Source organism: Antedon bifida, chromosome 2, assembly GCF_963402885.1.
Source record: "Antedon bifida chromosome 2, ecAntBifi1.1, whole genome shotgun sequence".
In the NCBI taxonomy this organism is placed as follows: domain Eukaryota; kingdom Metazoa; phylum Echinodermata; class Crinoidea; order Comatulida; family Antedonidae; genus Antedon; species Antedon bifida.
The window spans coordinates 3,401,411-3,429,259 of NC_136227.1; the positions used below are offsets into that span (position 1 = coordinate 3,401,411).

The window sequence follows — 27,849 nt, forward strand, 5'->3', positions numbered from 1 at the left end:
TGCTGCTCCAACTGTATCCCAATTTTAGCCTATATTATTATTATTATCAATAAACTTCTAGGCATAGGAGTATTGGACTGAGCAAGGCGTTTTTGTCATTGTTTTCTCCATTGGTTTTTAGATCTTGAATAAAATTAGTAGAATCATCCATGTTTAGATAGATACCGTAAGATAGCTCCGACCAGGGAGTTCTAAATAACAACCCCCTGCTGCTCCAATTGTATCCCAATTTTAACCTATATTTTTATTTATCAATAAACTTCTAGGCCTATTGGACTGAGCGAACTGGTTAGATCTTGGATAAATTAAGTAGAATACCCATGGTTAGATAGATAATAAAGTATAGCTCCGACCAGGGAGTTCTATTTAACTCCCTGCTCCATGTATAGCCTAAAATCCTAGGTGTAACTGTGTCGTCATTGTCTTTATTTGGGTCCCCTTGTGAAATATTTTCACCATTCAGTAATCATATCCATAAACGACTTTGCTTGAGTATGCGAATTATTTAAAGGAGCCGCGTGATTAATGTTCTCTGTCTACCTTACTGCATCAAGTCACATTCTTTGTATTTTATTATTGTAATGTTTACAGTTTGTAGGCCTAGATTATTTCAATAGCTTCAACAAACAGAACATTGACGTTTACATTTGTATAAACACTATTATGTTTGTGTATAAATCAGCATTAACCTCTACAACCCGAGAAAGCTTCTCTTTCTGAAAAACAATCTTTTATACCGTATATTACAGGAACGAGATGGAAATCGTTTTACTATTACTAAGCCTGTCTGCGAGCGTTTTAGTATCATCTTCTACATCGTCTCAGACGTGTTCATCTCCTTTGGTCGGTGTTGTAGATGGTAACGTTCGTCTAGGATTTCTCTTTCCATTTTCTGGTAAAGATGGTGACTTCTGCTCCAGCGAACCAATAGCGGAGAACATCGCTCTTGTGGAGGCTGCCATTTACGCTGTAAAGAATATACCTGATGCCTCTAAAATCCCTGGCGTTAACATAGGTGAGTGCATACTGTATATCTGATTGCATGAATCAATTGATATTTAATGGGTTGATGGGTATATAGGCCTATAATGTTTATACAGGAATTGATTGATATTGATTGAATACGATAATAGTATAGTTTTAAAATAAATGGCCTATTATTTTAGATTCATATAAGGAAATGGCATATGTAAATAGGCCTACAGTATATTTGGAGAATGTTATTGTTTGTTGTTCAACGTTTATTTTGCAACGTAGCCAGCCATACTTGGCTGTAAGCCATGAGCTTCATTAACTCTTTAGTAATCCTAGACGTTTTCGTCGAACAAATAAATGAAATGAAATGCGTTATAGATAATAATTGTAAAAATGGTAAGCCTCCTGCTGAATTCGATTACTTATTTATTTAACAACACCCTTACAGGAAAAATGATTAGTTTTGTAAAAAAAAATTAGATCGATATCTACCTTTGAATGAAGCAATTGTTGGGGAATATTTAATTTCAGTTTGTAGGTTATTCCATATTTTTGTGCCTGCAACTTCGATTACCACCTATCTGATAGGACAGTGATTAATTTGCTATTGGTAATCCTTTGCTACATGTGTCTAAATATATAACATAAAATAAAAAATTACGAATTATCTTAGGGTATTGTTATAATTATTTAGGGGTTCTACTCCACGTGTTAAGTGAGTATGAATATTGCCAATCAGCTCAATTTTGCAATATAGTATTCCATTAAGGCCTATTACTGTCCAATATGTTGTCTAAAAGATCTTCAACAAAAGTAGGCCTACTGATTGATTGTCACATATCGTACTTATATAATTGTTATAATGGTTTTCTCGAGTGGATTTTTCTTTGTTTCGTCAGGTTTGGAAGCGTTTGATTCCTGCTCATCACATAAAGTAGGAGGTCAACATGTCCTTAATTACATCGATAATCAATTATACAATGCAAATGGGTCATTATGTAGTGACGTAATACTAAGACCAGGTAAGCCAATACAAAATAAACCGCATTATGTTATCATATCAATTAGAACATGGTATCCAGCTATTAAATTTGAATTATTTGTTTTATAGGCCTAATACAAAATAAATAAAGACAAAAAGAAAAAAATAAAGTTTGATAGAGTAGACAGAGCCTTAAAATCAATTTTAGTCAAACGTGCTTGTTTCTTTTCAACCATTCTGTTTATTTCTTCAGGTATAATTGGTCCAATGGTTGATGAAGTAACTCAATATGCATCTCCTCTCTTAGCATATCACAATATTCCTTTAATCGCCTATGGAGAAACTACCTCATCTGAATTTACTGACAACAGAGATATTCACAGTTCTTTCTTAAGTCTTGCTCCATCAGAAAAGATACAAGTTCAGGTACGAAGAAGAGTCTGTAAAGCATTGTCTACCTGTCATATCACTACCATATTTGAGTATATCTCTACCACTTTTTTGTCAAACTAGTTTGATAGCGTAGACAGAGCTTAAATCTTGGTTACCACTAGGACGTTTAGACGCAATGCAAGCGAGTTGACCAATCACACGCGACTGTTCATATAATCGATCGCCTGTGATTGGTCAAATCACTTCGCGTTGCGTTACGTGTTTGTGTTGCGTCCTAGTGGGAACCAAGCTTTAGTTATATTTCTATGTTTCTATATATATATTTCTATTGAATATATTGTTTCCTTCACAGGTTATAGTCGATCTGCTTTGGAACATGAATTGGAACTATGTTGCTGTCATGTATTCAGAAACTATGGAGACAGCATTTGACGAACTTCTGACAAAAGCCGATGACGCTGGAATATGCCTGGCTGAAAAAGTGCGAGTTACGCCTCACATCCAGGACACATTTGAAGACGGAATTATGAAGATATTAAGGAACTCTGATATTAAAGGCAAGTACGGTTATATTAAAATATCGACACAAAAAGTGATTTTGTTATTCCATTATTATGTAAATTATTTTGTTTTGTTTTAGTGGTGGTTCTTCTGTTAGAAGATACGTCCATCTTGTCGTCTGCAATGGAAGCCATTTCAAGTGTCGGGGATTCTGCGTCCGACCTCCAGTGGGTATCTAACGTAGAACCAACACTACAACTTCAAACCACTCATAAAGACGTCATCCGTGGACTGGTATCGATCAAATATACAAGAGAGATTAACGAAAACTTCAAAACATATTTAAACTCACTGAACCCAAGTTTAGTGTTGACTGACGTGAATCCTTGGTTCGCGCGAGCTTGGGAAAATATTAATGAATGTGATTTAACACACGATGGCGTCTATGGTGTACCATGTAACGAGTCAACCGAATTTACCTTAGAGACGTTTAACAATGTTGACGTCATCGTGTCAAATATAATTGATGCTGTGTTTGTATATGCTGAAGCGTTAGCAAAACTTCACCAGGAATTGTGTGGTGCAACCGTGGGAATATGTGAACGATTTGGTTCAACGGCTAGCCAGAGTTTGTCGGGTACACTTTCAGCAGATGATTTTACAGGTGCCTTGAATCAGACGATTGTGTTTGAAGATAATGGGGAACCGAAGCGTGTCGAGTTTGATATTCACAATGTACAATTGGATAATGATGGAAATAGTACCTTGGTTAAGGTTGGTTGATTAAAATCTAAATTTATAAAAGTAAATATCCTTATGTATTTAAGTTAGCTAAGTATTTATCGTTTACTACTATATTAATAAAGATATGTACGGAACTACTGTACTCCGATTAAAAAAAAATAAATTGAGTAAAACTCTTCTTTTGGGACTCCTATTCAGGGGATACTTTTCCGTAAACTGAACGAATGGCAATACTACAGTCAGCCATTATTCAGTGGATACCCCTATTAAGACGTTGGTCCCAAATCTGTCCTTTTAATATCTATTGTTATATCTTATATTCTATTAGGTTGGTGAATGGAACACAGACACAGGAATAACACTAGGTATGAATAGCCTACAGTTATGGAATTCATCCGCGCAGCTTGAAGACATTCCAATTTCTATTTGTCCAGACTCTTGCACAAAATGTCTTTCAAGCTCAGCTAAATCATTTATCATAGATGGTGATGTCATTTTCGCAGGGATGTTTTCCATTCATGACGTCAATTGTAGTGTTTTCAGGACATCCGGGTACGTGCGAATGCAGGCGATGTTTTATGCTATCCAGATGATAAATAACAATGAGAACATTCTTCCAAATGTGACTATTGGTATGGCGGCCTATGACACGTGCTCCGATAGTAGAATAGCAGGTTCTCAGACGTATCAGTTCACATCCGGGTTCCAACAAACAGAAGAACTTTTTATGAATAGAAAACAAAGTGGAAATCAGCAGTATGCAATCGGGGCTAGTGGAGCAGATAGGAATGACCTCACTAGGTCTGTCAACCAGCAGTTAGCTGCAGTTGACATGGTTCACTTTGGACAACTTTCAACTGCATCTAATGCTCAACTTGTCGACTTCTATCACGTTGTTGGCACTGACCAAAAACAAGCAAGAGTTTTGGTTGATATTCTTTTACAAGCTGAATATAAATATATTCAAATTCTAGAAGGTCAATATGCAAATGAAGCTGTGAAAACTTTGAAAGATCTTGCCGTTAAGGTAAAATAAGACTTAAATAAACAGTAAACATACCAATTGTAAAAGTTTTGCAGCACCATTTATGATCTTTTTTTACTTAGTTCTAATAACTAATTATTAATACAGTAATATTTTGTTCCAAACAGGCCGATATCTTTGTTGCAAACTCAATTGTTGTAGACGACGACACCTCTTTTGATGACGTAATACACAGATTACTAGCGTATCCAACAGCTGACGTCATTGTTGTCTTTTTGGAGGTTCCAGAAGTAAATCAGTTCCTTAGAGCCCTTGATCGTGCCGGACTAGAGCAGAAATTTCAGATTTTGGCTTCAGACAAATGGGGCTTAGACTCATCAGCTGTAGATGGTGTTGAATCAGTTGCTAAGAGTAAATACAATATATTAATTTAAACCAGAAATAATTATTGGCCTATAGAATGGAAACTGAAAATAAGTTTAGTATTTTTAGTACGATTTGATACGATAAGAATACAATATTTTCCAATGCGTATTGTTTGGCGTCGTATTGCAATTTTATCTTTGGTTTTTCGTCACTTTCAGATTCAATAACCATCTCTCCAAAAACTCTGGCCAATTCAGAATTTGAATCTTATTTTACCGGATTACAACCAAACAATTCTGCTGATCCGTGGTTCGCAGAATTCTGGATGGGACGCTACAACTGCCAATTACCGGGTCAACCAATCCTCTATGATGAATTATGCTCAGGTTTGACATTACACACATTTCGAATGATTTTTTTATTACATGGATTAAATGTGGAGTAGCCGCGTAAATATATAAGAATATTGTAAAGTATGGTTTAAGATTTATTAATGACATTCCAAATAATTTTAAAGTAATTTACAGTTATATTTTACCTTTTTAATGAATAATAACATGTACTGTCATAGGTGTATTATTATACTTCGTCCTATACTGATGATAAGTATTTGTACATTTTTAAAGAGAAGAAGTATAGAAGTTGTATTTCAGAACAATATGATATGCTACCGTATAGTTTATGTATACTTTTACTATTTTCCATAGATTTGGATGTCTTAAGCGCAATGGATGCCCAAAGTCGCACTATTGCCAGTGTTATAGATGCTGTGTACGTTCTTGCTACAGCTTTAGATATGTTGATTCGCGACAAGTGTCCTGAAGTGGGTACTATCTGTAAAGATTTACAATCGGTATCAATGGATGAGTGGCTCTCTTATATCAATGAAACGATGATAGAGAGTTTGAGTGGGTCAGAAGTCGCATTTGATGAAAATGGACAAGTAAATTCGGCTGTGTATGACGTAAACAGATACGAGGGACTTAATTCGGAATTTGGTTACCAGACTGTAAGTTATCACTAACTAAATACACTCGTTGTCAACTTAAGTTTAAAATCACAACATTCAACTCATTTTCAGGGTTTTTCCTCTAAGTTTCTTTCCAATATGTAACTTTTGGTAATAAAATTTTAAATTATTAAATTTGTGTTTATTTTGCTTTTATTAGATCGGATCCTGGAAAGATGGTGTCGGGTTAGAAGGGTTAAACGTTGCCGATTTTGAAAATGTAGCATCAGAATGTCCTTACAAAACTCTTCCATGCTCTAACGAAAACCCTAAGCTGTCGATAATTGACGGAGACATCGTTATTCCCGCTTTATTTTCAACACACACTGCTGGTTCCTCAGCTTTGAGGTGTGGCAGCCTGAACCTAGAGGAAGTTGTAGCAGTACAGGCCTTGATTTACGCGATGGATGAAATCAATGGAGACAATAACATATTACCAGGGCTGACTCTTGGGGCAGCCGTTGCTGATTACTGCGGGAGCACATTGATGGCGTATGATCAGTTCGTGAATATTGTTGGTAATTCTAGTCGGTACGGCCATGATTTTGCTGTCATTGGACCAGTTGATTCAGTGGTGGCTTCTGTTTTAGTTCCAAATGCTGTAAACACACTGGGCTTTACCGCCGTGAGTAAAATATTGAAAAAACAAATTAGTATGAAGACTAAAAAAATCAGTAGGCCTACTACAGCATTGATTGTTTCAGTTCTTATGCCTATAATCAATGTCCTATATTCTAAATTAACCAGAATATAAAAATAAAAACGTTTAAATTTCATATCTGTAATAAAAATAAATATTTAATTGGTCATACATTTAAACCAATTTATAGTTTGTTCGTACATAGATTAACATTGAAATCTTATCATTTTTAGATCAGTCCGTCTTCGTTTGATAACGAAAGTGCATCATCATCATCAGCAGCACCGTATCATATCTTTACCAAACAAAGCCAACTACCAACTTTCTCTACTCTGGCGGAGCTAGTGATTTACTTCAATTGGACCTACATAGCAATTGTATACACAGACTCAGATTACGAACGATTTCAAGCTGAGCAATTCACAAAAGAAATCGAATATCTGGGTGTTTGTGTGGCAGTGAATAAGGGAATACCAGAAGATGGAAGTCGTTTGCAGTTTGATGGAATCATTTCAGAAATATCGACATCAGAAGTAGGCGTGGCAGTTGCGTTCTTGTCTGACGGCCAGTTTTCTATACTGCTTGAAAGCAGAGCTACATTTGGAACAAATGAAGCCAATGTAATGTGGGTAGGATCTTTTCCAAGCATCTATGACGTCACAGCTTTTAAGAACTCACCAATAGCAACATTATCCACACAAAGACAATACCAGTATGATCTTACTGAATTTGAGACGTATCTGAAAAACATTGATCCACTTGACGATCATGGAAATCCTTGGTTTAAAGAATATTTTGAAATACTAGCTAATTGTAGACTTGAAGATGAATTTACGTCTCCCGTCCCGATATGTGAAGAAGGCTTGACCTTAACAAGCGTTGATGAATCTCTTCTTCGTATATCAGATCTGGTTGCTGAAACTATTAAATCTGTATATATGATTGCGCAAGTTGCTCACAACAGACTTTCTACTCTTTGTGGGGAGAATTCAATGTCGATATGCAGTGATTTTTTGGAACCTGATTCACATGGAATATACAATGCATTAGCAAATGTTGAAATTCATCCACCAATTACTGAAGAAGCTATCAAGTTTAATGAAGGAGAAGTTAAAGAAGAGATTGTTATTTTTAATCAGATAGGTGGTCAGAATGTCGAAGAAATAAAGGTACACATTTAGTTCATATAGGCCTATTTACTCTGAACTTTGTTTAATGTTTAATATAGTTACCATTATATATTGCCATTTTATTTTAAGGTTGGAAATATACTTTCTGGAACGCTAAACATTGATGTTTCCAAGATAAAGTCGTACGACATCAATGGCAATCTCCACGAAGGTGTAAGAACGTCGACATGTCCGGTTGGTACGTCCTGCAATTGCGAGACATCATCGTCACCAGAAACAACTGGTGATACTGATAAACTTGATGACAGTGAAAGTATCGTCTGGAATGTTGAAGGCTACTGGGTCACCATCGTTTTGGCGGCATCTGCAACATTTACAGCATTGATGTTGTTAGTTGCCGGTTACTTATTTTACTACAGACATCACACTGTTGTCATTGAAGCTTCTCTGAACCTGAGTATCTGGCTAATTATTGGATTGATATTGATGTATGTAATGAATTTACCATTTATGGTCAAACCTACAGTAATCGTTTGTGGTATAAGACGAGTTGGTGTCAGTTTTGTGTATGCCATCATCTTCTCTGCACTATCAGTTAAAATTATCCGGATCAATAGACTACGTCGTCGTTTGGTTCCGGAAGAACCAATCGGATTTATTGGTGCTTCATCACAAACTCTATTTTTCTTTGTATTTTTAATGGCGGAAATTGTGTTGGTTGTCGAATGGCTGATTCTCGAACATCCATCAACTGTTTTAAATTCAAATAATGAGACACTGTGCTCTTTCGAAAAACTTGATTTAGTTATATCTTTATCGTACGCTTGTTTTCTAGTATTATTTTCATTAATAGCATCCTTTGGAGCTTTGGGTTCATCAAGTGTCAATAGCGAGGCGAGATTTATTTTTCTTGCGTGCTTCTCAACTATATGTTGCGTCATCGCGTGGACGTGCGTCTATGTTTTATCAGACGATACGGATTATGAGTTACCAAGTGTTTGTGTCGGATTAACTTTAAATTCAACTCTTATTTTTATCGCCATTTTTGTACCAAAAGTAAATGTTCTTTGTAACGTGTATTCAGCAAAAAATGAAAGACCAGTTAGGAATTCGAAGATGGGACAAGCGTACGCAAACACAGGTAAGTAATGACATCATCAAGGGCATGTGCAGTCGTTTTAGACCTACGTAATATAAACAGGAGTATTAAACGTATTTGTCACTTTTTCTTCTTTCAGCTCTTCATACAAACGAAGAAGAAGCGCTTACTAATTTATGAATTGCCAATAGAGAGCTTTCGATTTTGGACGAAATGGTACCCACCCATGAATTTTCCTCAATATAATATGACATTTATTATTGTTTGCTTTCGATCTAATGTATATAATCAAATTTTAACGAACGAGAATAACTAAACCGCTATAATAATGTTAAAACCGGAGACCGACACATAATAACTAATTATTTGTAAAGAAAACATGCAAAATAATATAAACAGAATATTTTAGACAGAAAACTTTATTTCATTTTTCCAATTCTTTAAACATGAACTTAAGGCCTATATTGAGGCATTCTTCTTTAGCTAATATTTAGATCAAAACTTTATTTAGTTCTTCATGATTATACAGAATATTTTATAAGATGTAATAAACACAATAAAAATGGTGTTTATTTTGACGTTTCAATCAGTTGTTTCGTTTCATTCTTCTTGATCAGTGGAATGAAGAAATACGGGTATGTGTTGTAACACTGTACAGACGCTGTTAACGAATTGTGATCATTTTACGAGAATGTTGCTGACAGATATGTCGAAGTTGTAGTTATTAAATGCCAATAGTGTAGTAAAATAGCCGGCCTAGGCCTATAATAGAAATATAGACAATTTACACTGTTAGCAAGGAATACAAACAGTAAAACACGATGAAGATGGTTGGTATCTGTGTCAATGTAAATCCCAAAGCTCTCTTAAAAGGATCTTTGACGTATCCAATCCAATAAACAACCCTTCCAACCACAAACAATATCACCAGCAATGGTATAATCTTCATACAACCTGCGTCCAAGTATGTGGAGAGGATGAGTTCCGAAGGAGCTCTGATAACAAACTGCTCCACAGTATTCTGAAGAACTCGGCAATGAACGTTGATGACGTGTGATGCTGGCATAGGCTTGGTGGGATCTCCAACCTTTGTAAGGTCACTTCCACGAGTCATACCAACCGTCAAAATCATGACAATCAAAAGGCCAACTTCCAGTATCTGCCATTGAGCGGTGTACACCAGACGATCCAGGACAGCATTCAGATTAGAAGTCTGGAAATTGATATAGTTCCATCCGACGTAAAAATATGCAGCCAGAAGGAAAAATCCAATCGCACTGTCTCTCTTGATTCTGGATTCGATTTCAGATTTAAGTGTCATATTGACGTCAGTTGAGTTGAGTAATGCACCTTATAGTACTGTTGAATTCCTGTTGAAGTCCTGTGTCATACGTCAAAGAGAAGGATTAGACAGTTGGCACAACCGTTACACTAGTCTTTGCAAGACGACAACGCCTTTAAAAACAACACAAATGTACAGGGTATACAACGGAAAAGGTCAGATTTAATTGGCTACAAATATGTTCGAACTCCGAACCGCTTTTGTTCCTTTCTTTGCTTTAATAGTCCGTTGAACCAAAGAACTGTTGCTCTATTTGAACATACAATAGCACAATGGTGTAATCTGATATTAGGGTGGTGGTGCTGGATTAAATCAATACACGTTCCGTCAATTATTGATTAAAATCGTCGAGTATGATCGTGAATCAATAGATCTTTTTTTTACCCGTTGTATTGCGTGTATGGTGGCTATGCTGCAAAATGAACGATGATGCTAATGCAATTCAATGCACTTTTCTTAATACGGTAATGATTCTTTCAAGCAGCTGTTCAAGATCAAATCAATTCAAATGCTACATCCATGAGATAATGAAATAAAGTAAAGATTATACTCGTCTATTATTTCCTGTTATTGGGTATTCTATCCACTTTATTACATTGTTGTTTGTGCTAAAATCATCTATTTAAGCCCTTTCCGGCCATGTATCTCCCCTCTGGTCCTACTTGTAAAATCAAGTTTTTTTTTTCATTTACAATGTGCATTCACATTGCTACCCTCTCAATATCTTCCACAGGTGAAATGACAAAACTGGTAAATTGTTTTCCTTTTTAATAACTAGCGTCAAATCATCAAATGAGGTTTAAGTAATAAAAGAAAGTGTTGCTTTAAATGATATTTCATGAGACATTCTAAAAATCTATGTGTTGAAACTCTGTCCAGAACACAGAGAGAAAGGGTGCAGTCATTGTCAGTGACGTACGGTACCGTTTCTAATGGCGAGTTTCTAGAGTCTCTTCCATACACCAGCACAGAAGTTGACGTCATGTATTCTTAGACATGTAAAAGGGTGCTCGACGTCTAATCTAAGTAGAAGACAATCCGAACGTTGCTCCTTTGGTGAAGAAGCAATACAGATTGAAAAACATCATCAAAACCGTCGGCATAAATGTCATTGAAAATCCAAGAGCTCTTTGAAATGGACCACGGGTGTATCCAACCCAGAAAGTGATCCTTGCTACCACAAAAAACGTGACCAACAACGGAATCAGTTTCATTGACGTCTGCTCGAGATATGTGGAGAGAATGAGTTCAAACGGTGCTCTCAAAGCCAATTGCTCCACAGTATTCTGGAGAACTCGAATATGCACGGTAATAATATGTGATGGTGGCATTGGTTTAGTCGGATCTCCAATTTTGTCCACACTCCTAAACCGGGTGTTGGCTACTACCATGATCATCGTGAACAGAAGGATTACCTCCAATACTTGCCAGCGCGCGGTGAAAATCAGACGATCGAATACAGAATCCAAGCCCGTAGTATCAATAGGAAAGTAATTCCACCCGATGTATGAGTAGACGGAGAACAGAATTAGTGCTATGATGCCGTCTTGTATTATTCCAGATTGGGTGTCCTTTTTAGGAGACATTTTGAGTAGGTATATCTGGATCACCTCTTTCCTCAATGATACAGTATAATCTGAACGTCAAGCGCAAACGTGTTTGTATTTAAACCACCTTTGTTGATACAGAACAATAGTTGATTTGCTTTAAGTTTGAACATTGACTATATATAATAACAATGTAATCAATACCACGGTATCGGCTGAAGAACTACCGGTGAACTGTGTCTATCAGATCCGGTGCAATATACAAGGGATTTAATAACATATGTTGTTCTCTATGTACGATGTGCTTGGAATTTGACGAGAAGCGACAATGTAGGCCTATGATTCCATGATTCTTGCGGGTGCCCGTAGAACAAACGTTAATTTCAAACACTCTTTTCGCAATTTTCTATAATTATAATAAACCAATAAGTCAACATAATAATTTTAACTGATTTTGCATTGTATTTATACAAAGTTGACGTGTAACAGTATTTGAACGCGCGCGCCACTTTCTCTCTGCGTACTGTAGTGTCATTTGATAATTAGAGTTAGTCAGCGCCACCTAGGATGACTCTTTAGTAGTTATGTTTTACATCCCTGGCGAATAATCGACGAGTCCAAACACTGAAATAGAAAATAAATGGCGGTTTTCAGTTTCCGAAAAAGAATGCTACAAAAACAACACATTTGGACGTCAAATTTAATTGGAATGCACAAACTGAATAATCAAAATAAAACATTGTATTTCAGTCTCAATGGAACTGAGTGTTTGACATTATGGCAATAAAAGGAAAAGGTAATTTGCACGGTATCGTAAATGTCTTCCTCGTTGTTTATGTTTGATAGATAGGCCTAGTTTAGTATACTGTAGGCCTACTGTACCTCCTCTATAATAAAGGCTAGAGAGTAGACCTAGGGACTGCTACTACTACTAGACTAAAGGCCCACTACTTCTTCTAAGCCTAGGCCTAGTACTACACTAGATGCACCTGGTAGTGGATGAGGGACAGCTAGCTGACCTTGACTACCCATTGAATAACAATAATAAATCCCTTTATTTTATGCCTAGGCGTTTATTATTTCCCTTTTTTTGCAAGAACACCAATAACAATAAAATGGAAATATTGTTCATGTTTAACAGACTCAATAGCCAAGCAGATCAGCCGGGCAGGTGTATATATAGGCATACTAATAGTCCTAACAAATAAATGCATTAATAATATTAATAGTTTCTGGTATTAATATTTAATAAAGCCATTCCAAAGCAATTATAATAAATTATCAATATTTTTTTCTAGTTTTTTAACAAGAAAATAAATCTTAGTACAGTATACTATATGGTCACTAAATCACATCATTGTATACTCCTTAAATAATTACCAGGAACATGCATTGCAAAATCACTTTGTCTATTATTTATATTAAGTTAGTATTAACTATTATGCATTTCTATTTTTTCCCAGATTTTAAGAAAGCTGTAACATTTATCAAAGAGTTCCTCCTAAAATTACCAGAAGATGAAGACTGTGCCGAACTACGAGATGGATTCAACCTCGTTTTATTGCACATGAAAAAATACTTTAAAACTGTATGGCTCAGGACGCAAGAGCGACAGTCCGGTGTCAAACTACGCTCGTCTGTCTCCATCTCAAGAGGCCTGAGCCCCCTGACACCTTATCAAGATACACCTGATCACTTTCAATGGAAGTGGGTGGATTTGGACAGTCAGAAAGGACTATCAAAGAGTTTACCGTCTGATGGTATACAAACAGTGCCTTTAATTTTACAGGCTGCTAAAGAAGGCGATGGAACGTTAATTACTCAACTAATTGAAAAAGGTAAGTTTGTTTTATGATAAAAAAAAACCAATATGGTCACAAAATCCAAGCTTTACAATTCAATTTCTATCAAAGATAAAATTATCGATATTTTTTTTTGAAAGTTTTTCAAATTTTAAATCTATTTAATTTCACCTTTTTTGTATGTTTCATATTGCATCTTTCTGTGGTTATATATATTGAAATATTGTTAAGGCATCCCATAATTGACGATTTTTCACTGTTGGATGTGGTCGAAATAAAATTAAATAAATAATTATCCATATGTGGTCTTATCAATAGTTGCAGCTTGGTGGTTAAGGGTCTGGGGTTCAAATCCTATAGTAGGTTAAAAACTCCACTCTAAGAATTCGTTTGTTGCTTGTATAATTATATTTGTCTTTTTTATTTTCACCTTTAATTTAAGCCTAAATAAACAAAATCAACAATATGTACTGTACCGTATCAACCAAGTATAGATACCTGTATATAAACATTAAGATGGATACTTCTTGGTAGAATCTTAAAATATTATTTTTTCTTTTACGACTAAAATTTAAAAAATGGTATTTTATTGTCAGATCGCATAGCAAATGCAGTACTTCATTACAGTTTGTGTAATTCATTGTGTTATTATTAATAAACTGAATATTGATTTGATTGGCAGTTAAACCATTCTGTCAATATTTCATCCTGTGTGGTAGTACTGTAGACTGCAGTCAAACAATAACCTTCTACACAATAAATTTACTAATAAGTAACTTAGTATTATATACCACCCATAACCGGAAACCAAACCCATTTGAAAATGAATATTTGTCAAGATTGAAAATGTTCATCTGGTTTGTAGATATAAGTTATTTTGTAAAAATTCTTTTTTTCAAACCAACAATTAGTAAACTAACCTTCTTGACAGTTTCGTTGTCCTGATCGGACAATATTTGTCAAGTTATACCATTTGTCTCATATTAATCAATTAAAATGAAGGTACTTAAAAATGAGTATACTTAAAAGTAGACTTCTTTGCATATTGTAATAAGCTATTTATTTGAATCAGCTTAAATGCTAACAATTTCAACAAGAGAGGATAGTAAGTCTTTTGTTTATTAAGACCTGGCTGATCCATCCCACTTTACAGTACTGTATAACAGGTAGCCATCTTTGGCTAGATTTGTCACTTAGTATTGTTAATGTTAGATTTGTCACCCATCGTTAACTCGTTTTTACCCGGCAGTACAGAATGCTTTCTATCTGATATAGTCTAATTTATGCAGATGAATATGAACAGTGAGTGATTAAGACTTACACAACAATGAATTTAAAAATCAATTTTTATTAGTTGACAACAAACTAGTCGATATTCTGTTTTTATTGTTTCTCATTTCTAGGCTTGATATTTTATGTACATAAAGGTTCATATTGATTCAATTTGATTACTTTTTACCTGAAAAAAAATACAAAATTTAACTGTGTGGGTTATATAACAGGGAGTTATAGATTTTTTGGTTATAGATTTTCCACATACACACACTCACTGTAAAATATAATATTTGTAGTGCCCACTACAATACTTTTTGGGGCTCAAATCTAAACGTAGGAGAAACAGGGAAGGTGGAACGCTAGGGGTGCATTTTAACTCTTCCCTCCTTATGACAGGTAAAATTATGAACTTCTCTTCAATTTCTATTTTTAGCAGACTATTAATTATTATAAATGTTGGCTCCTCCTCGTTTATAAAATTTTAGATCCTCCCTGATTTATTCAATGTTTTCATTTATAAAAGAAAAAAAAGAAAAACCTCTACAAATATTTACATATTTTTCTGAAAAGCTTTGTATTAGTTTGTACAATGTCAACAATACACTTTGCCATTGTAATTATTGATTAACTTAAGACGCAATATTATTTATTGTTGCCGCATATGAATAGGGTTTTACAATTAGTTTAGGGTACCATAGCAACATGTCAGGTTCAATGCACAAGGTCAGATTCACAAGAGTTTTTGTGGGATATTCCATTTTTTAAGCAGGTGTCTTACATTACAGTAATTAAATTAAAATTGTAATTCAATAAAATAAACTTAGTAATACTTTATATGATAGATGTTTGTACGATCTAATTAATAGCAATTTTAATAAGTTTCTGGCTGGTAAGATGTTTGTTTTGAAAAAGTCATTATTATTGTGTTACAGTACATATAATGAGAGAAATACATTTTTACTTTAATTACAAATACCCAAAGATCACATACACATAAGCATGCATGTTTATTTGGAGCCTATTTTGTAACAGTAGTTTGTATCCTCCTTTAATAGTTAAAGTGTATTGTCTAATTTATTCTGGGTCAAACAATAATGAGTGTAAATAGACAAACAATAATGAGTGTAAATAGACACATCAATGTATACCATTGTTCTGTTGATCCTTAACAATCAATGAATGAACTAAAAGTCAATTGTTAATATAATTATCTACAGTGCTTTGTTCTTTAAACAACAGTCAACAAAATAGATTTTGATCCATTACACAAGAATTAGGAATATGTGGAGAAGAGTCCACTATTTTGTTAGGAGAAAATGTCTAAAATCAGTAAGTGGTTTTCTATGAAAGTCATCAAATGGAATTAGAAATAAAGCTCTGTCTAACACTATCAAACTAGTTTGACAAAATGTGTGATGTGCCCAAATATGGTAGTGATATGACATCATCATGTCCATATATGGGCACATCATATTTTTTTGTGACAAAGTTTCATTGTGTAGAAAGAGCTTAATAGAATATAAGAAATAACATTAGTTAGACAATACGTGATGCGAAAATGCAAGGAAATAAGTGCAAAAATTGGGTTTATGATTGTTTTTCATTTATACATTTTTATTTTTTGTTTTTCAAGATGCAAATTGCAAAGATGATGTGGATGCCTTAGGGAGGACAGCTCTAATGTACGCAGTGCATGTCAATCAACATGAATGCGTAGCAACTCTACTAAAACTTCATGCTAACATTAACATACAAGCTAATGGTAAAATGTTCATTATACTGCAGTGGAACCATAATTGCGTAGCCATAACATCGGCAGGGGTTCGAGGCTCACTCACTCCATGGTTCTGGTGGTAGAACGAGTCTTCTCGGATAAGGACTATAAACCGTAGGTCCAGTGTACACATCTAGCTCGTGTGCACTTTAAAGAACCTAGTACATCTTTCGAGACGAGTAGGGGGTTACCCCGGTGTATTAGTATATCACAGCCACTGATCATAGCTGGGCCCAGTATAAATTTTAAAAAATTAAAAAAATACTGCATGTATTGTACTGGGAATGTGTAATATATCATGTATATACCAACAGCAATTTGAAGACTGATGAATAAAAAGCAAAACCACAGAACAAGCAGTTTTATTTTAGATGAATCATAACCTCTGTTATTATAATCTTATCCTCTCTACAAATGATATTATCGTCATCATTGAGTATCCAATGCCTTCATCATCATTATCATCATCATCAGGCTATAGTCATTTAGTGGTTAAAAAAAATAATGAACTTCTTTGCAACTTTAAACACCCTGTTTTCAAATCAAGAACAAAATCATTATTATAACCAATCTTCATATTCATCATAATAAATAAAATCATTATAATTATAAAAATTCACTATCATCATGATAGTAACAGCTATTTATTTATAAAGGCCAATTTACACCAATGAGCTATAACGGTAGTGGAATAGCTTGAATCTGTATCAATCCTGAGCAGGTTTCCACTCAATTGCCCGCCGTTCCATGTTGTGTATGGTCATAAGAAATAACATAGATTCTAAAATTTTGTTTTTCGCTACATGACTTAAGCTGCCCCTGCCCAGCACTTTTTAAAAATATATATTTATATTGTATTGATTGGTCAAATAAATAAACGAAACGATATTGTTTATCGCTTTCTGTTATCGCTGTATATTGGCCTTAAATCACTTTTGTTTTCTTCTCATAGATGGTTCAACTGTTTTACATCGTGCGGTGTATGACAATAACTATACAGCGTTAGAGATTCTCTTACAATACAAGCCAGACGTAACCCTGCAGGACTGCTATGGACGTGCACCTATCCATTGGGCATCCATGGCTAGCTCTAGTGCCAATATGGAGGTGAGTCACTGTGAAAATAAATGATTCAAATTGCTGGTTCAATTTCATTCTAAGTCTTGCTTTCGGGGCCTTACCTCTCAGTTGTTTTCCATTTACTCACACAAGATAGTAGTGTACCTGTTTAGGGTTTCAACATGCACTTAAGGTAGTAAATGGAAAAATAAAAATGGAATAAGCACAAGAATATACATTTTTTAAAGATATATTGTCCCCCTGAAAAAAATATTTTTTTAAATGTTTTTTTTAATATGTCATTTTAATGTCACATAATAATCGCTTTGACCAAAAATTGGATTGAAAAAAAATATATTTACCTGAAAAAACTTATGGTGAAGGTATTACAATTCACCATTATACATTCCACTTTATTCGCATTTATATTAAATACAGTACAATATGTGAAAAGGAGCCAAAAAGTAGCTTTCGCTAATCAAAGTTTGACTCCTGTCACAAAAATAAATTGGTCCAAAAGCATTTGATCTAACAACAATTTAATATGTTAATAATTCAATAAGAAAGAAACACTTGGATTGATATATATGATGCTTTTAATTTCTTACACAACATATTCCATTTCTTCCTAACTTGACAACAGCTCCTGTTAAGGTCAAATGTCAATGTAAGTGTGCGTGATAGAGATGGCTTGACACCAGCAATGTGGGCCTGTCGTATGGACAACACAAGACATTTGGAGCTGATACTAAATTCACCGAATAATCAGGTTCAAGAAAGTGATGGCATTGAGAGAGATATGAATGGACGGACTTGGATACATTGGGCAGTTAGAAGAACAGAACCAATGAAATGTCTTAAGGTACGATTTAATCATTATTTTTAACTTTTTGGTTAAATTGATTGAAAGATGCTGTGCTGATTACTAGCTGAATATTTGTTATGAAATGGCCAGGGTAATAATGCCTTAGAGGCTTTGAGCATTAAACACTCTATCAAGCTCTGTCCACACTATCAAACTTTATGTGACAACAAAATGTGGTGTGCCCATATATGGACATGATGATGTCATATCACTACCATATTTGAGCACATAACACTTTTTTTGTCAAACTAGTTTGATAGTGTAGACAGAGCTTAAGAAAGGTGAATCATTATATCACCATCACAAAGTCCCTATTACCAATAGAAACAAATGAAAAATATAAAAAATCAATTGATATTACAATATTTTCTTTGTAGAAATTAATAACACCAGACACAGTGGCTATCAGGGACAGTGAAGGTAAAACAGTACTACATATGGCAGCAGAACTAGGTAGGCTTGACACTTCATGTTAACATTTATTTTCTTTGTACTAGAGAATATGATTGAACATTATAATAATAGACTTGTAAAATGTTCATTTCTCCCAGGAGCAGTTATTATGCTAGGCCGCAGGAGTTTGGGTCATCCAGAGTTGAAGGTCTTGCACTCCCTTTATGGCTTAATGCCCAGACTGATGATAGTTGTTGGCCCTCCGGTTGGCTTAACCCCAACCTAGCTTCAGCACAACCTTTTTGTGTAACCCATTGTTTTTTTAAACTTAAAAATAATAGTAATTGACAGATAAATCATGAATGATTCCACCGAACTAAAATAACTATAGCGAGGCATTTAATGAATAGGAAACTGCCTTAAAATGTGACATCATCAGAAGAACAGAAATAGTAATTGATATGGAAATAGTCAACAAAGATGCTAGTTATAACTTGAACATTTTAATGCACTACAGGCTTCATAAGGTCTACCTCAATTTTCAGGAGCTTGGGTCTGAATGTTATATTATATGTTAAGCTCTGTCTACATTATCAATCTAGTTTGACAAAAAAAAGTGTGCCCAAATATGGTAGTGGTATTCGAAAATATGGTAGTGCTATGACATCATCATATCCATATATGGGCACATCACATTTTTTCTTGTCACATAAAGTTTGATAGTGTGGACAGAGCTTAAGAGTGTAGAGAATTAATAAAGATATTACCCATAGTTTAACAAATAATTTTAAACTTAAATACTTCTTTATGTGTGAATTTTAGGATCAATGGAAGCATGCAGAATAATTTTAAATATGGTGGGCAATGAATGTTTGAAAGAAACTGACAATATTTGTAGAACCTGTCTACATTTAGCAGTAATTAATGGACACGGAGAGGTGGTGAACCTACTGCTGGAAGAAGGAGGTATGTCTAATGGCGTAGAGATAAAGCCGTAAAAAGAAACATTAGAGTCAACCTTATTTTATAGCAAGAATTCATATTTATAGTCATTAACATAAAAATCAGCTGAAATTAAATTTGTTTGAATAATTTAAATGACCAACCCTATTTTTTAGGCTGTACTTGGGCAACATAACAATTCTTTTTTAAGTATAATAATGATTGTCTTTTGTCTTGTGCCTAACCAAAAAAATTGCTACAACCACAAGGCTAAGTAGAAATTACGTTATTTCATATGCTATGTGAAATAAATTTGTTAGGCCTAAGATTACACTTTTTTATTTTGTCCTTCTTACTTTAAACACTTCCAATACAATTGTTTTTTAGCAGACATGTACATCTATATAACAAATGCTTTTTTGTTGTTTTTTCCCCCAAGTAAACATGGAGGAACAAGATAAATTTGATGCAACTGCTATGGACTATGCTATCAATAAAAACCTACATTACTGCTTACTAATCTTAACTTCATTCTCCAAACATAAAACAAAAGAAAAACCAGAGAAAAATGAGAGGCAAAATAATGGAAAAATTGAAACAAAAACAGCAGTTGATGATTCAGGAGATAATCATAAAAAGCCAAAATCATCAGTAAGTTTTATATTATTTAGTGAGCGTGTGTGGTGCAGTGTGTTGGACGTTGGATTACTGAATGTGAGATCGTGGTTCGAATCCAACTCTCGCCGCATTGCTTGTATCCTTAGGCAAGATACTTTACTTACATTGCCTCTCTCCACCCATGTGTATAAATCGGTTAGACACAACTTTGCGCTGATTACTAGCTGCATTATGGAAATATGTTTCCATACGTGTTTGATCCAAAAAATGACCGGGGTAATAATGTGCAACACATTGAGAGCTTGCTTATATGCTCTATATAAGAATAAACTATTATTATTTAGTAATGAATTGATTGAACTAGTAGGTATACGACCGTTCAATAGTGCGTACTATTGCACGCCATGTGACCCACAATTGTCCAATCAGGAATTTATTTAGGTGTTATATAATAGTGATTAATCATAGAAGTTGAAGCAGACTGGAAAACCTGGGTTACCTTATTCTCTTCCCAAACGATGTACTCAAGCCAGATGTGTATACAGACCTCTCCACTAGTAATGTCCTTACCCTAAAAGACTTCTTTGACCGCCATAACTATGGCTGATGAGTCACTTAAATCTGTGCCAGTATTAAAACTGTGGTCACTGTTCCTAGTCCTGACCGCATTTTTTTTTATTCATTTTTGTTTTAATTGATTTTTTTAGAATAAAATTCCTGAAATAAATAACAATAGTGCAATAGTATCCCGAACTGATTCACCAACGCTAGGTGAGAAACACCCAAAACCGCCAGGGCAGCCTCGACCAGTGGGTCGCAAAGTAACACCGCCCCCACCTAGACCAAGCCTTGGTGAACCTCATATGGTTGGCGAAGGTGATGACCATCAACTGGACTCGTCAGAGACCCCATCGGCCCCTCCTATTGAGATGGACGATGAGTTTAATTTACATCAGAATGATGAGGAGAAGAACACTCATAGAAGAAGTGATGCTGGTATGGGAGTTGTAAGTATTTTAGTAGAATACATTTTTTTTCTTCTTGAATGTTCAGAATCATTACTTTTCGACATGACTTTAAATGATAATTAACATGTATAACAATAAATAAAAAGTATATTCTAATTCCAGTTTCCTCTTATATAAATTAAAAAAGATTGTAAAATATATAAAAATATTTTAAAATGTGTAATACTATTTTTGGACTCAAAATTATTTATATTTTTTATTATGATGGGTATGTTTTTTATGTGTAATATGATATGTAGTGTACAGAAAGAAAATTTCTGATATTTTATATTGGAAAAATAAACCAGCACATCATGTACAAATGCATTATTGGATATGAGGCAACCAGTGCAAGAAAATTTTTACCTTTGGTGCAAATAACATCTCAATTTTTACTCAACTCAAATTTTAATTCTCTTATAAGGTCAAACGGCAAATTAATTACACAAGCGGTCAATGCAGAGGCACTACTGCCCTATGAGGCATCATTCTAGGTAGACGTTCATTTTGCACCATGCTTGGCGGCCGTTTACTCCTACCATATACATTTGGCATATACAATATAATTTCATCACTTTTATATTTTTAAGGATGACCGTGAATTTCATACGTCAACAAATGAAGAAGAAGAAGCAGCGTTTCGTAAAGGTAATTCAAAATGTTTTACTTATTAATGCTTTTCACCACTTCTTATCAGTCTCCGACCCATGTGTATGGAAGGCATTGATGTCCACATAAAAAAATGTTTGTTTTTTATAGTGTCATCTCGTGACAGTACTATTGTACTTCTTGATATGACCCTGACTATATATATAGTATATAAACAAACTTTTAATCAGTCAAAATCAATGTTGATTGACGTAGTAACACTACAGTACCTACATGTTTATTATTTTCTTACTTCTATTATCAAAGAGCTATCCAATGGCAACCCACATTCCGACAGTTACAACAGTGATATGTCTGACCGCAGTATAGAAGTTGAAATGGTTGTATCTGATATAGAAGAAGAGGTGGTATACGATGATGCCGAAAGGTCGTTAGAGGTAAAATTTACATATACCATTCTAACAACTGGCGATTGACATTGCAAGTTTCAAAAGGGGTTTGAATAGCAACTCAAGTTCAGTTTGGCTGCCACAAGAAATTATAATTAATAGTGTGTGATAATCTATTTCTCAGAATAACACACACAATCTCTTATTTATATTAAAGCCCATGACAGGCAGTCAAATAGTGCATGCACGCATGACGCCAGCAATACAAGTTCAACCACCATACCCCCCATCAATATCACCTGTCAGACTTCTACCATCTCAGAACATGAACCAACCAGATGTCCAATTACAGCAGATGTCAACATCTCCACATGTGGTGCCATCACCCCCAAATGTAATGCCATCAGCATCTCACCAGATGCCACCAGCTCCACATTCGATGTCACCATTACCACATGCTACACCATCAGTCACACATTCTACATTAGTATCCCCTCATCAAGTGCAACCATCTTCTAACCAAATGCATGTGAGTTTATATTTAATACAAATATGATAACAATGTTAATGATTTTTTGATATAATCTTTTTTTCTTATTTAGAATCTACTGAAGTTAACAATATTAATGATTTTTTATGTTACTTTGTATGAACTTTGTTCATTGTAGATTATGTTGTAAGTTAGAACATTATACATAAAGTTAAAACAAAGTTTGTCCTAGTAAATTTCTTATCTGAAATCAATATAAATAAATATTTTTTATTCTTAGATGGAATCTACTGAAGTTAACAATATTAATGATTTTGATGTTACTTTGCATGAACTTTGTTCATTTTAGGTTATCTTGTAGGTTAGAACAGTATACATACATTTAAAACAAAGTCTGTCCTAGTAATTTTCTTGGCCGAAATCAATATAAATAAATATTTTTTGTTCTTAGATGGAATTGACTGAAGTTAACAATATTATTGATTTTTTATGTTACTTTGCATGAACTTTTTTATTCTTAGATTGAATCAACTGAAGTTAAGCCTACACCTAGTCCTAGAACCCTGATATCGAGTGGCTCACCGCTGCCTCCGCCTAGTGCGCCACTCATGCCGGCCAAAATACAACCGCTTGCACAACGTCAACTGTTACCGCTCGATGGCCAGTCAGTGGTAAAACCAGCTAAAAGTGGAAAAAAGAAGAAAAAGAAGCGATCATCTAGTGAGGGCGGGTTAGCTATAGGCCCAGTGAAGTCAAGTGGTATTGAGCCTATTAATGGTAAGGCAACAAGGGAAAAATTAGTTTAATGTCTGTAGATAAAAACGAGTTAAACTATATGTATGTTGTAGGCCTAGCAAGAAATTAAATTTAAAGAAATTTTTTTTTTATAGGAGGTCTTGGAGGAAGGGTCCTCAGTGGAATATCCAGCCCTCTCCAACCATCTTCACCACGTCTACAACCTAAGATGAATCAGCAGAAGTCTGGAATGTCCAGAACATCAAGCTCCCAAGACAACTCCCCAAGGTCCAACATATCACCGCGAACCAACACATCATGGGAGGTAGGCTGGGAACCCCAGGCACGGCAAACACCACCTACTCCGCCAATTACACCGCGAGAAAGCAGGGATAACAGTTTACGGCAAACTGAAATGCCTAATTTAATCTCTAACTCAGGTCGTAGGTCACGGTCACAGTCCAATGAGATTGAGACGATGCAAGTATCTTCACAACAAACTATTGATCTTAACAGTAAGGTAAGTGCTTTTTTAAATTTTGAAAAGATTAAAATTAAATAAAAAACAATATTAAACATAATTTCTAATTAGGGAACAAAATAAATTTGTTTTTTTTTCCAAAATTTCACATGTTGCTATAGGACGTAACTGGTCGTAGGCAAGATGTGCAATCGGCATTCAACTCAAAGGGACGCTCTTTGTCGAGTAACGCATTACCAAGGAAGTCCGCAAACAGAGGCATAGCATCTGGGTTGCCAGCACCACAGCCTCCTGGACCCAGACCACTTGGAATTTAAGTTGGATAGGTTTGAATACTTTCTAAGCATTCCATTTAGAATGTGCATGTGGAGTAAACAATATCAAATATTTGGGAAATAGTTTTAGATACAGAAGAATCCCCTTTGGAACCTGTCCTTGACTATGGGGTGGTCATACAGTCAACTCTCCTATTACTGGACACCTTTGGGCTTGCTGCGAAAATATTTTTCCCAAGGACTTCCTCTGAAAATCCGAGAGAGGGCGTCCCATTTTAGGGAGCATTATTATGAATATGCATCATGTTTTATCTGGTCTGCACTCGCCCTCTGAATGAACTTTTTAATACGCTTTCCGTCGTGTAGTCGAATGGATTAGACTATGGACTTTGCATGTCGATGTACGGGGTTTGTATCCTATGACCAACTTCTTTTTAGTTCTTAGTGAGAGATTATTTAGAGGGTTAGGTTTAGTTATATTTAGGAAGTAGTTTGGCTATCTTTCACGTATCTTTCAGAGAAAGTCTTTGGAAAAAAATTTACGTGGGCTGGCCAAATATGTCTGGTTTTCCGGAAAGTCTGGTATTCCGAATGCATTTTTACCATTAAAAATGAATTTGGGACTGTTTGGACTTCAAGAAAAGTCTGGTATTAGGAGAGTTTCCAGTTTTCAGAGAGTCTGATAGAGTTGCAAAGGGGAGATTCTACTGTATGTTGATTTACCTCAGGGATAGGTATTGTTTTTACCATTTAGATCATGGGTTCTCAACATTCGTCTCATGTTAGAAATAATCTCACTAGCCAGATAGAATGTAGCGGTCGAAGCATCTTATCATTTAAGTTTAACCTTTAGGTTGTCTTTTTTTGGGTCTTTTCAGGTCACATAAAATGCACCTGCAGGGCAGATTTGGCCCCTTGGGTTGAGAATCCTGTATCTAGAGTATAATCTGAAAAATATTAACCTTGATATATAATGCAATGTCCTAAAAGATCAAATTTTATTTTTTTGACAAAAATTCTTTTCTAAAACCTATTTATAAATATGGCAACATTATAAAAACTTATATTTAATGTGATTTATATATATATATATATATTATATGACCAAACTCCGTCCGTAACACCCGTTTTATGCAATACCTAAAAACCAGAACTGCTTGTATTAAAAAGCTCTAGTTAGTGTTTCTTTTTCTGTGGGACTTTTTTTAAACAAAAACTAGATTCCAGCTCAAGCTTAATTATGACACGCAATGTGTGCAAAAAAAATTTTCTTATGAATAATAAGCCAAATCACCGCCTAGAACCTAAATTAGTGTAGACCCATAACTTTTCCAGAAAGGTTTAGAATGAATTTCAAGTGGAAAGAATTTGAGATTGACCAATTTATGGTGAGTCAATGTCCAATGAGGTCAATTGTAATGTATTTCACCTTACCTGTAACCATGGAGTATGTAATAACTGTATGATGTAACTAACAGATACGTTGCCATGTAAACAAATATAAAATGCTTAAACCATTCATTATTGTTGTAAACCGTCAGAGAGCAAACTTACATTGGTCTACTTGCCCTTGGAAACTATTTGTATAATTTGTTATGTAAACCTGGCAACCATTAGATACCACTTGAAATTAGCATTTCAAATCAGATTTCCAATACGTGTACAATTGGTTTGTTTACAGTACTAAACAGTTTAACAGTCTAATACGTTATAAGTATATAAACGAGGTAACAATAGTCTATTTTATCTCATCTGAATATGTTTCAGTGTTTTGGAATTTGATTACTAATATTATACCTCAGAACACAGATTGATTTTGGGCGTTTTTCGTTTTGGTTGAGTGTCGAAAAGGGAAAACATCACAATTCCCGTCTGAGACATACTCGACAATTAGCAAATAATTTCTCCCCATAAATGTTCACATATAAAGTAAATCATGAATTGATTTTTAAGTTTTAGAAACTCTGTCTACACTATCAAACTTTATGTGACAAAAAAAAAAGTGATGTGCCCATATATGGATATGATGATGTCATAGCAAGTATATCACTACCATATTTAGACACATCACACTTTTTTTGTCAAACTAGTTTGATAGTGTAGACAAAGCTTTAACAAAATAAAAATTAGGAAATAGAAATATAATACCTATAAAAACTGTTTTTAAACTGAATTCCTACGTTATTAATTATAATTGATAACAAAAAGTAATTTATTTTGTTTCAACCATGGAGGTCTATTTTTATACCTCCATGTTTTAACGTCTGTATATTTGAACATAGCTGTATATTTTATGACCGTGTATTTATATTATATTAATATTTACTGTACATATTATATTTGGGCGTTTTTCGTTTTGGTTAAGTGTCGAAAAGGGAAAACATCACAATTTCAGTCTGAGACATAGTCTACAAATTGCAAACAATTTCTCCCCATAAATGTATATATATAGTATATATGTGTGTGTGTGTGTGTTTACCATTAATATATTTGCTGTACATATTATAAAATAGCCCAAGTTAATATGGTGTGTGATGTAATGTAAGTTGCTTATTGTATTTAGGCATCATTGTATTTTTATCAATATATCATAATTTTGTAATATAAATATAAAATCTTTTTGACAAATGTTATCTTTAGAAATAGTATAGTCCAATACTTTTGATATTGTTATAAATTTAAATAAATTGGGTAATTTCTCATATGTTCAAAGTGGCTGCTAAAATAATACTATTGATCATACAATGTTTGCTATTACTTATATAGTGTTTTGTCTATATGTTTGGTGCAATCCAGAATCGTGTATCATAATTAGTTAACTACAGTCCACGAGAAATAGCCATTTAAATCAAACTAATTACAAGAAAGGGGTTTAAGGGTAATTTTGGTCTAAATCCTTGCTGGTTGTATACACTACATAGTCCGTATTTTAACAATTTGAGATATTAATGTTTTTTCAAATGTCATTAAATAATTATTGACAACAGTTGTTACTATTAACCGTGTATTAAGTAATATTGTCTTTGTTCTTAAATTACCATCAATAATGCGAGGGGATTCCCCTTATTTTTACACACACAACGCACTTAAATAATGTAAATACTATTTATTTACACACTACAAGAGATATCTTTATAAAAATATTTACAGACAATTAAACATTTACAAATTATCTTGTTCTGAGTTTTCCTCATCGTTAGAAATGTTTAATTTTATTTTTAACATTTTACTTTTTTTGTGTGTTTTATGACATGATGACTGAATCGTTTCGTTGGCGGTTCATTTTGGTTGTCAGTTAATGATTTCATTAAATAATTATATCAATCTTCTGGCTATCATCATGGTCGTCTTGTCCAGTTACAAAATGATCTGCAATCGTAGGAGCACTATCGTTGTCTTCTGTAAGTCGCTCTGTATCTAGC

At 34.4% G+C, this 27,849-nt stretch overlaps 4 protein-coding genes across 4 annotated transcripts; 2 read left to right on the top strand and 2 right to left on the bottom strand.

The window, feature by feature from the left end:
* Positions 1–756: 756 nt before the first annotated feature.
* Positions 757–9,392, top strand: LOC144835334 (uncharacterized). The gene is made up of 13 exons (XM_078690421.1): positions 757–1,015; positions 1,875–1,997; positions 2,211–2,383; positions 2,703–2,907; positions 2,991–3,625; positions 3,924–4,622; positions 4,748–4,991; positions 5,165–5,332; positions 5,654–5,955; positions 6,116–6,580; positions 6,829–7,764; positions 7,855–8,866; positions 8,964–9,392. Exons 1-13 carry the CDS (start codon positions 757–759, stop codon positions 9,002–9,004), a joined length of 5,262 nt encoding a protein of 1,753 aa, XP_078546547.1. The 3' UTR covers positions 9,005–9,392.
* A 35-nt stretch (positions 9,393–9,427) lies between these two features.
* LOC144835781 (transmembrane protein 79-like) lies at positions 9,428–11,037 on the bottom strand. Its single transcript, XM_078690866.1, has one exon. It carries the CDS (start codon positions 10,143–10,145, stop codon positions 9,609–9,611), a length of 537 nt encoding a protein of 178 aa, XP_078546992.1. The 5' UTR covers positions 10,146–11,037; the 3' UTR covers positions 9,428–9,608.
* Positions 11,038–11,188: 151 nt separating this feature from the next.
* Positions 11,189–11,752, bottom strand: LOC144835335 (transmembrane protein 79-like). Its single transcript, XM_078690422.1, has one exon. The coding sequence runs from the start codon at positions 11,750–11,752 to the stop codon at positions 11,189–11,191; it is 564 nt and encodes a 187-aa protein (XP_078546548.1).
* Positions 11,753–12,321: 569 nt separating this feature from the next.
* Positions 12,322–27,573, top strand: LOC144835782 (uncharacterized). Its single transcript, XM_078690867.1, has 15 exons — positions 12,322–12,509; positions 13,177–13,551; positions 16,424–16,552; positions 17,517–17,671; positions 18,267–18,485; positions 18,866–18,941; positions 19,704–19,847; positions 20,263–20,474; positions 21,149–21,448; positions 22,039–22,096; positions 22,364–22,494; positions 22,664–22,975; positions 23,458–23,713; positions 23,827–24,191; positions 24,314–27,573. The coding sequence occupies exons 1-15, from the start codon at positions 12,491–12,493 to the stop codon at positions 24,467–24,469; spliced, it is 2,907 nt and encodes a 968-aa protein (XP_078546993.1). The 5' UTR covers positions 12,322–12,490; the 3' UTR covers positions 24,470–27,573.
* Positions 27,574–27,849: the final 276 nt, after the last annotated feature.

Bases quoted from the DNA above. Each gene is read 5' to 3' on its own strand.
- LOC144835781 (XM_078690866.1), bottom strand. From the start codon at position 10,145: ATGACACTTAAATCTGAAATCGAATCCAGAATCAAGAGAGACAGTGCG.
- LOC144835782 (XM_078690867.1), top strand. The intron at 16,553-17,516 runs GTAAAATGTTCA...TTCTTCTCATAG, and splicing joins CATTAACATACAAGCTAATG to ATGGTTCAACTGTTTTACAT. The intron at 20,475-21,148 runs GTAAGTTTTATA...TGATTTTTTTAG, and splicing joins ATAAAAAGCCAAAATCATCA to AATAAAATTCCTGAAATAAA.
- LOC144835335 (XM_078690422.1), bottom strand. From the start codon at position 11,752: ATGTCTCCTAAAAAGGACACCCAATCTGGAATAATACAAGACGGCATC.
- LOC144835334 (XM_078690421.1), top strand. From the start codon at position 757: ATGGAAATCGTTTTACTATTACTAAGCCTGTCTGCGAGCGTTTTAGTA. The intron at 3,626-3,923 runs GTTGGTTGATTA...ATATTCTATTAG, and splicing joins GAAATAGTACCTTGGTTAAG to GTTGGTGAATGGAACACAGA. The intron at 4,623-4,747 runs GTAAAATAAGAC...TGTTCCAAACAG, and splicing joins TGAAAGATCTTGCCGTTAAG to GCCGATATCTTTGTTGCAAA.